This window comes from Neovison vison, chromosome 2, assembly GCF_020171115.1.
Source record: "Neovison vison isolate M4711 chromosome 2, ASM_NN_V1, whole genome shotgun sequence".
Lineage (NCBI taxonomy): Eukaryota > Metazoa > Chordata > Mammalia > Carnivora > Mustelidae > Neogale > Neogale vison.
Window position 1 is genome coordinate 198492997 of NC_058092.1, and position 9347 is coordinate 198502343.

Here is a 9347-nt window from a genome sequence, read left to right on the forward strand (position 1 = left end):
CACCTCTCTGAGCTCTGGCCTCCTCATCTGCAGAATGGGGTGGATGGTGTACCTTACGAGGCTGCTGTGACAATTACAGTGAAGTGAGCCAGTGTGCAGACAGGGCGAGATTTGTGCCTGGCATGGGCGTCGGGGGGGGTGGTGGTGGTTTGATAGCCCTGTGAGCTGTCCTTTAACGTCCTCATAACTGTGACTGTTACTGGCTTTGTCGCCCTTCTCTGTATGTACATCCATCTTGGAGCTCCTGGAGGGCAGGGCCTGGGTTCTTGTCCTCCCTTGGCTGCTTATCCTTTTCTTGATGCCTGGGACCAGTGTGGCTTCGGCCGTGAGGAGCAGCCAGGTGGGGACACACCTGTGCAGGCTGGAGCTAGAGCCTTTGGGTCCCAGAGGGGAGTCATTAAGCACAGGTGGCCATTTACACTTTAAATGGCTTACTGGGACATGAAATCAGAAAGACAGTTTGTCAGTCACACAGGCCACAGGTCAAGGGCTTAGGAGCCACATGTGGCTGGTGCCCATCTATAGGGCAGTGCAGAGTAGAATCTTTCCCACCATCACAAAGCTGGGCTGAACTGGACTCCAAAGCAAGCCTTGAGCTCTCAGGGGACTGCAGTTCCAGAAGCATCCTCATTGTGGAAGAGCCGGCAGCCGTCTCCTGAGTGTTGGGGCAGAAGAAGTTGGTAATTATACAGAAACTGAGTTCCTGAGAGCCCTTCCCACGTTCTCTTTCTGGTGGCCTTGCTCACCTGGCCAAGGCGGTTGGTGTCTTGGTAGTTCTTCTCAGGCCAGGGGTGGAAGGGCAGGACTGGGATTGCCTCTCTTCCCCTGCCCTGTTTCTCCAGCTGGTCCTGCCTGGCAGGGAGTCCTGGGGGGAGGGTCCTCACTGACAGCTTTGGCTGGGGCCAGGCCGGCCTACATGCCCTGACCTCTCCCCCTTACCTCCTCTGGGGCCCTGCCCAGCCTCCTCCCCTCCCGTCGTGTACCTCCTGCCTTGTGCTCTTCCCCGGCCCCTTCTCCTTCTCTCTGGGCCCCACTTACACAGCTGGGCTCCCGGGAGGCCTTTTCTGATCCATCATGCGAAGTGAGCTCTCCTGGAAATGCTCTCTCGGACCCCATATTCGGCACTCAGCCCTCTCCCCTGTGGCTTCACTCTCTTGTTCTCTGAGGCAGGCACATCCAGCCGGGCCGAGTGCCAGCCAGTGTCGGGTCCGTTGTGGGTGCTGGGTAGACTGAGGGGCACGGGCTGGTGGGAGGCCCACGGTTGCTCAGGTTGCTCCATCTAGGCCAGCCAGTACTCAGCCAGAGATGGAGCCAGCCCAGCCTGGGCACGCTTCTCCAGGAGGAGGTGCTGATGCTGAAGGGGCCAGGCTCTAGGCTTCGGCTGTGAGCACATCCAGAGGGAGGAAGGGACAGGAATGGCAGGCGGGGAGGGAGGCGAGGAGAGTGCGGGCACACGTGGCAAGAGGGAATTTAAATTTTATGGAGGGCCTGTCTACCTGGTGACGTTAGGTCCCATTCCTGGAGGTGCGGCCGGATCCAAGCTGGTTCCTTGTCTCCCAACTCCAGAGCCTGGCAGGCGGTGGGTGCTTGGAGACGGCTGTGGAACAAGTGAACATGTAAAGGGCTGGCTCGTGGGGCCTCTCCCTCCCCCTGGAGCCTGAGCTGGGAGTCAGGAAACCTGTTTCCCCTTCACAGCTGCCAAGACTGAGTCCCAGAGACAGGACAGCTCAACCAGGCTAGGCCCGAGAGCGTGGGGGAGGGGGCGGGGGCGGGGGCGAACCCAAGGTCCTTCATGAGCCCTCTGTTCATTGTTTTTCATCTCACAGCCCTCCTTGGAGCCCCAGCTCTGTCCCAGGGAGGCCCCACTCCAGAGCAAGATGGATACGGACAGTTTTAGGAGGAACCAGGCTAGTATTTGCCATTCAAGCTTTACTGGTTATTAAAATACTGCAATGCTCCTGGGCTGGTTGACTAAGAGCTGTTGTCCCAAAGCCCCCGCCCCCAGTGCTGCAGTCCCCACCCCAGGGTCCCAGCAGACTGCGGCCTCTCCCCTGGATTGCCGTCTTGCCAGGTAAGGCAGCGGTAAAGACTCAGCAGCTGGTGTGGGTGGTCTCTGGGACCTTGTGCTAGGTAGGGCTGGTTCTAATCGCTTGGTACTGTTATCAGAGATTTGCAGGGACATCTTCCAGTGTAATGTGTGCTGATCTTGATTTTAAGTGTCTGGTGTCCCCATGGCTCTGGGCCATCAGGCAGCTGGGGCTGCAGCTGTCCTCCCAGCGTGCCTAGCTCCGCGCAAGCCCACGGCGGTGTCCAGCTGAGGTACTGCACACAATTCAGCTCCATTCCCTCCTTCTCTCTCCTGCAGGCCACCATGAGCACCAGCCGCCCCGAGCCAGGTGCCCGGCCATCCTGGAGCCCCCGCCCGCAGCCCCTGTCCCGGAGCTCGTCCAGCCTGCTGGGTGAAGGCCAGGGGCAGAGACCAGAGCTCCGCAAGAGTGCCAGCAGCACCGTATGGCAGGCCCAGCCGGGCGAGGCCAGCAGCAGTCCGCAGAGTCCAGAGGAGGAGGAGCAGCACACTGAGAGCGAGGAGCAGGCACAGGCATCCAGCCCCCAGCCCCGGCCCCGTGCTGTGGGCCACTGGCGGAGCAGCACTGTGGGCAATGTGTCTACCGTGGGCGGTGGTGATCTGTGTCGCCTGCGGGCCCCTGGCGCCACTGCCATGCAGAGGAGCCACTCGGACCTGGTCCGTAGCACCCAGACCCGGGGTCGCGGTGCTACCCAGAAGGCCAGCCTCAGCTGCTCGGCCCTTGGCAGCTTGCCTGTCCACAGGGCTCGGCTGCAGCCCAGCCGTACTTCTGGCCAGGGAGGCCAGGCCCCTGCCGGCCTAGAAAGGGACCTGGCTCCAGAGGAAGGGTCTTCGAACTCAGCCTGGACACTGGGAGAGAGTCAGGTGAGGGTAACACCACCAGACCTGGGAGGGACAGCGCCCCCCAGCAGCAGCCCCCAGGTCGGACCCGAAGCCACTGGGCAGCCGGCAACCGCCTCCTGCCACGCCCTGTCTGCAGCAACTCTACTGTGCGGGATGAGGGAGGTGGGGACCAGTGGCTGCTGCCACGCCCTGCCAGCCCCAGGGATCCTGGCCTTCCCCAAGCTAGTGGCCTCTGTGAGTGAGTCTGGGCTACAGGCACAGCATGGGGTGAACTTCCAGTGTAGGTTGCCTGGGGTGCTCCCTGGGCATTCCCGCTGTTGTGCCCACCACCCTTGGGGTCCCACCGGGTCAGCCACCGAGCCTGGTGCCAGGACCAAGGATGTGTGGACCATGACCTCAGCCAGTGACTTGGCCCCTGTGTTGGCATCCTCTCTGTCAGCCCAGGATGCTGGTGTGCAGGCAGCGCCCATGGCTGTCTGCAAGGCTGTGGCCACCAGTCCGCCCCTGGAAGGCCCTGCGGCCCTGCACACATTCCCGGAGGTAACCGTGGGGGCCGACCTGGAGGAGGCACCCTCCCCCGTGCGGGATGTGCGATGGGATGCTGAGGGCATGACCTGGGAGGTGTACGGAGCTGCAGTGGACCCTGAGGTGCTGGGCGTGGCCATCCAGAAGCATCTGGAGATGCAGTTTGAGCAGCTGCAGCGGGTGCCCACCAGCGAAGACAGCCTGTCAGCAGAGGGCCGGCGGGGGCCGCTGCGAGCCGTCATGCAGTCCCTGCGGCGCCCCAGCTGCTGCGGCTGCTCTGGTGGAGCTCCCGAGTGAGGGGCCATGGCCCTTGGAGCTCTCCTGGGCCCTTAGACTCAGCCTCAGGGCCCGGGCCACAGGGGGTGCCATGCTTCTCGGTCCTACCGGCGGCTGTGGACGTGTCTCTGCTGTTGGTTGACCGCAGGGCGCAGGACCACAGCCCGGGGGACCACTGTTTCTCACAGCTGGGCTGGTTTTTAAGGGCTTGATCCCCATGAGCCACATCTCTGCACGTCGAGGCTTTGAACCTTGGAACAGACTTTCAGCACCGTGCAGGAGGAGATTCCGATTCTTCTGTAAAAATACTTGACATTCTGTGTAGTCTCTCCTCAGAAGTCTGCTGCGAGTTCTCTGAGGGCTTTTGGTGGCTATATTTTAGAGCTGAGCTATAGTGCTGAGCTATAACACCTTCCTGACATGAAAGTTGGGGGCCCAAGTGACAGGACTGACTGGGTCTTTAGGGCAGGGCACGGATGTTGAAGACAGCCTGTGTGCCCCCCCACTGTGCTTGTCCCCTTACCCTGGGGAGCGCCCGCCTCTTTGCCCCATTATCTGGGTGAAACCATGGACACCTGTCAAGGCTGTACCTGACTGGAGGGGGTGGGCTAAGGTTCAAAGCCAAGGCTGGCTGAAGGCTGCAGTCTTTTTCCTGCAGCACATGGCTGGTCAGTGCAGTGCAGTCACGAACCAGAAGAATTTATTGAGTCACTATTCTGTGCGGGGCTCTGTGGGTTTCTTGGGGAATGAGACAGGCTGTCTGCACACTTGCTGAGCTGACAGTGTGGGGGAGGTGGCACATCAGGACCAGGGTGCTGAGCGTTACAGAAGGGCCAGGGGTGCTACTAAGAGTCAGCCCCCTTGTTGGTCATCGTGGCAGAAACCAGTCTCAGGAAGGGGAGAACAGGTGGCTCTTTGTCCCCAGATATCTTGGCAGGGCCTGAAATTGCACCCTTGTCACCTCATCCCTGTGGCTTAATGATTTATTTCCAGCTGGTGCGGTCCTTGGAAGGAGAGAAGGGAGAAATGGGTGGGAAAAGGGAAGGGGCCTGGAGTGGGGTCTTCCGCCTGGTGGGAAATGGCCAGAGCTATGAGGCCCTGGGGAGCAGGGAGGCCCATGATGGGCCTGTTCTCTCAGCCGTGCCCATGTGAGTTGACCTGGGCCAGGCAGTGGGGAGCCGGGGATATGGAGTGAGGGAGCCCAGGACACAGGCTTGGTACAGACTGACTTCATTGCCTGAAGATCTCTCAGGCACTGTGGAGTTTGGGGACAGGCTTGTGTTGTCATCTTGGGCTTAGCATCGAAGACCTTAAGCTCCTGGGACAGTCCACCAACATACTCTTAAGAGGTTAGGGGGCTGCTCAGGGTCCCCTGCCCTGGGGTGGAATCAGGGCCCAGATGCTGAGCAGGGTGTTGAGGACACAGTGGGGCTGGACAGATGGACTGTGGGGAAGGGCACACCAGGCAGCTGGGACAGTCTGGTCAGAGACCTGGAGGTGCCCGTCCTGCTCATGCTGTGGTGAGCCATGGTAATGTAGCCTCTGTCGGAGTGTTTGTTGGGTTGGGAGGCTGGCAAGGGTGCCCCATGGTGAGGACAGGAAGAGGTGGGAGGCAGGGCCCAGGAGATGTGGGTGTACGAGCCAAGGGGGGGGGCTGCCAAGGGGAGGCGGAAGGGGAGCTGGGGTTTGGGTATGCACCACACACACACACACCACACACCCATTCTGCAGTGGCTTCAGGAAGGAGGAGGAGTTCCAGGAGTCTGAGGTTTCCAGTTTGAGCAAAAGGAGGTGAGGCCACCACCTGGGACGAGAGGAGGCAGGTGAAGGGTCACATGTCAGGATATTTGGCTTGGATCAGTGAAACCCTTAAGAGACTTTCTCTTATATGCAAATTGGAATGAGTTCATTCTCTGTTGGGCTGATGGGGGCCAACCTGGCCAACCCGTGCCGCTTTTAGTCTGCACCTGGAGTGTCGGGCTGGGCTGGGCCCTGAGTGGGAAGGGCCAGCCAAACCTTCTAGCTCATAACTGAGATAAATGTTTGCAGGGTGGTGTTGGAATCCAGGTGTGTCTGGCCTCGGGACTGTGCATGGCTGGGGACCCCGTCATACCCTCCTGGGTAGGCTTGCCACCCTGGCCATGGCCCCATGGCTCAGACTGCATAGCCCTGGCCAGTGGGTTTACCTAGTGACTACAGCAGAATCCCTGAGTTTGCCCTGGAGAATGAACCCCTCATCCCCATCCCATTGCTGTGGCCCCTCCCTGGCCAGGCATGACCGGTTGTGGTTTAGGGACTCAAGACATGTCCACCTGCTTAGTTTGCAGATCTCCCCTCAGATTCCAGATTTGTGACCAGAATCTCTGGGTCCCCTTCAGGCCCTGTTGTGGGAGGTGGTGAATTTCATTATTTGTACATTTGTTTTGTTCTGAATTTGAAATAAAGTTTTGGAGGTCAGAGCTTTGCCAGGCAAGGGTCCACAGTCCTGGCTGGTCTGGTTTTTCTCTGGTAGGTTTTGTTCTTGGAGCATCCCCCCTAGATCCTGAGCTCCTCCTCCAGGCAGGAATCCCCCTCCTTCTTCTCCAGGGACTCCTCCCTTCTGTCCATTGTTCTCCCCTTCCTGTAATGGCCCCCAAACAGCTGAAGACTGGTTTCCTGGAGCTTATCACCTCTGGGCGTGGCCAGGACACAGGGCACACATCTCTTGCCAAGCCCCAGGCTGCTATTACCCTCCCAGGCAATCACTGACCCACCTCAAGGGAGAAGCCACTGCTGCCAGAGTGTAGTCTCCCCGCCCAACCCAAGCTCACGTTGTGTATGGGGGGGTGCAGATGGTGGAGGAGCGGAGAATGGTGCTGTTACATGGGGACATCACTGCCAGTATCCTCTGGATTGGGTCTCTGTCCCCAGAAGTGCTGCATTCTTATTTCACGGTGGGGGGTTGGCGAGGCAAGGGGAACTTCCCAGTGAAGATCCTGACACTTTGAATCTGGAAGTGTTGCGGGGGAGTGGGGTGGGTGGTACTACATCTTAGTGGTCTACAGTCTGAGTTTGACTCCTGGGTCTCATCCACAGCCGGGAGACCTTGGGCAAATTACTGACCTTGCTGTCTTCAGCTTCCTCATGATGACATGATGACAGTCATGGCTCCTTCTTAGGCTGGCCCCTCGGATCAAATGGAATAACCCACATGAAGCAGGTGGCACTGAGTTGGGTCTCACCCCCACGCCAGTGTCGTGGGACGCCTATTCCTTGGGCCTACTTCTGTGGCCAAAGTCAGGGGCTAGCTCTTGCCTAGCCAGCGTGGCTGTGGTCAAGGTCCACATCCCATCTCCTTGGCCATTCCTCATTCAGATTCGCCTTCCAGATCCTTCACCCTGTGCTTACACACTGCTTAGAACATGTGTACTCTGGCCATGGCCTGAAACCGTGGTTTCCAGAACCATGCTGAGGAAACTAGTCTGCGGCTGGGCTCCCAGAGAAGCTGGTGCTATGATTCTAGATTAACTGGGGAGTGGGGAGCACAAGGTAGGGAGGGATAGAAGCCAACAAGGGCGTGATCTCAGTTAGGTTCTGGCCTTGGCCAGGTCCCGCAGGGGAGCCCTGGGGCACACTCTATCTCAGGTAAGGGCCACTGGGGCCAGGGCTATGCAGGTGAGGCGTAGTTCTGGACACTCCTGTCGGTGGCAGGCAGACCATGAAGTTCCAGAAGCCCTGGGGCAGGTGTCTGCATGGGGTCTAGGTCCCATCTGAGGGGAGGGGTGCACAGAAACCAGGGACGTCTGCGTCCTGGGGGAACACCCATCCCCAGATGCATTCAAGCCCTGAGCAGCCCCTCACCCACCAGATGCGTGTGGAGTCTGAGGCCTGCGGAATGCCCAGACCTTGTCTCCGGGAGCTGCTCTGAAGCAATTGTCTCATTTATGTTCATGCCGAGTGACCTCGGTTACTCAAGTGCAAAGCTTGCATTTGCCCTCACTAAATTCTGTCTCGGTCATCATTCTGGCCTGACCCAGTTTTGTCATCAGAAGCTATGACTAGTCCTTTATCAGTTTCCATCCAACCTGTCAGGCAGAGCAGGGACACATGGAGCCCAGGGCCTGTCACCAAGTCATCCTAGAGTTCAGCACTGGTCCCCGGGTGCCTATGAATCAACAGTCATCATGGGCAAATTCATTTAAGGTGAATTTGTGCAAATCTGCATCTTCAACATGGGTAGCACTCTTCTGACTGAAGTTCTGGTCCAGGGACCCTCACATCCAAACAAGGACGGAGGGGAGGGGCTTAACTCAAGTCCTTCCTCTCAGCATGGCTGTTTCTAGTTCTGGTGATCGATGCTTCCCTTTTGAAGATCCTATTTCTGTTTAACAAGCTGTTCTAGAAGTTTGAGATCTGCAGCAAGCTAAGATTCACACTACCTTGTAACCCCTTAGGAGATTGGAAACTGCCGCACTCTGCATTTGCAGGCTTCCCCTTTATCTTCCTCTGGGCACAAGGGGACTCACCAGCGCCCTTCCTTGGAGGTAAAGTGAGGGGGAGAGCATGGCACTCATCACAGCTGGCCTCTAGCACCTTCCTCATTGGGCATTTCCCTGGGGCTGCTCACCCTCTTTTGCTCAGTCTTTCTGAAGCTGCATGGGGGTCTCCCTGATGGGTTAGGAGAACGCAGGGCTAGTTTTGTTGCTGTGGTTACACAGAAATAATAAGCCACAGAACATTTCAGAAAAGTCGATGTCTGTTAAAAAACCCAAACCAAATCAAAGTTGCATTGGTCTATGGGATTGGGGGTAGACAGCTGGGGTCTGACTCTGGCTCTAAAATTTGGATAAACATTGCCTTTGCTCTCTTCTGCAACTTTCTGTGACTCATTCACCCTTTCTGTGACTCATTCACCCTTTCTCCTCCTCCAAGTTGGGGTGGCTCAGCAAGGAGGCAGGTCTGTACCCTGAGATATTGTACCCTGTGTTCCCAGATGGGTGTCCTAGAATTCATATCTCATGTCCCCACTTCATAGGAGAGAGTGTGGGAATTGTAGGAACACGGCAGATCTCATTTGGGGCTTGGAACTGGTGAGTGTGTCCAATTTTAAGGTGTGTGGCTTTTAGTCACGTACCCCTCACCCAGTCTGTCCTGGCCTGGAACTTTTCATTTCTGAAACTTTCCTGAGAAGAAACATGGCATCCTATGAATGTGGCCACGAGAGTGCAGGACCTCCATGCATGTCCAGACAGGCCCAGTGGGAAGACTCTGCCAATGGTGTTTGTTCTCCCCATGCCCTGTTTTTCTCAAACCTCAGTTTCTTCTTTTTTTCCTTTTCTGTACCATGTTCTCTCTGCCCTAAGAAACCTCGTGTCTCCACATGGTCCCATATCCTTTCCCCTGCTGCCAAGGGTCTGCCTTGCCCCAACTCCCTTGCCAGAAACAGCCGTCCTGTTCTTCTCGTGGCCTGTGCCATTTCTCTCTTGACCATGGCTGAGTCTGGGTCTCAGCATTCCTGACTTTCATGAGTCTGGGCTTTTCCTTCCTACCTGCCCGTTCTCTTTGGGTGACAACCAAATCATTGGAACTTGCCAAATAGATTCTGAGCCTCTCAGAAGTGGGCTAAACTGGAGCTGCT

At 57.5% G+C, this 9347-nt stretch overlaps 1 protein-coding gene across 1 annotated transcript; it reads left to right on the forward strand.

The window, feature by feature from the left end:
• Window positions 1-2328: 2328 nt before the first annotated feature.
• Window positions 2329-3751, forward strand: GPRIN2 (G protein regulated inducer of neurite outgrowth 2). The gene has a single exon (XM_044236597.1). It carries the CDS (start codon window positions 2372-2374, stop codon window positions 3749-3751), a length of 1380 nt encoding a protein of 459 aa, XP_044092532.1. The 5' UTR covers window positions 2329-2371.
• Window positions 3752-9347: the final 5596 nt, after the last annotated feature.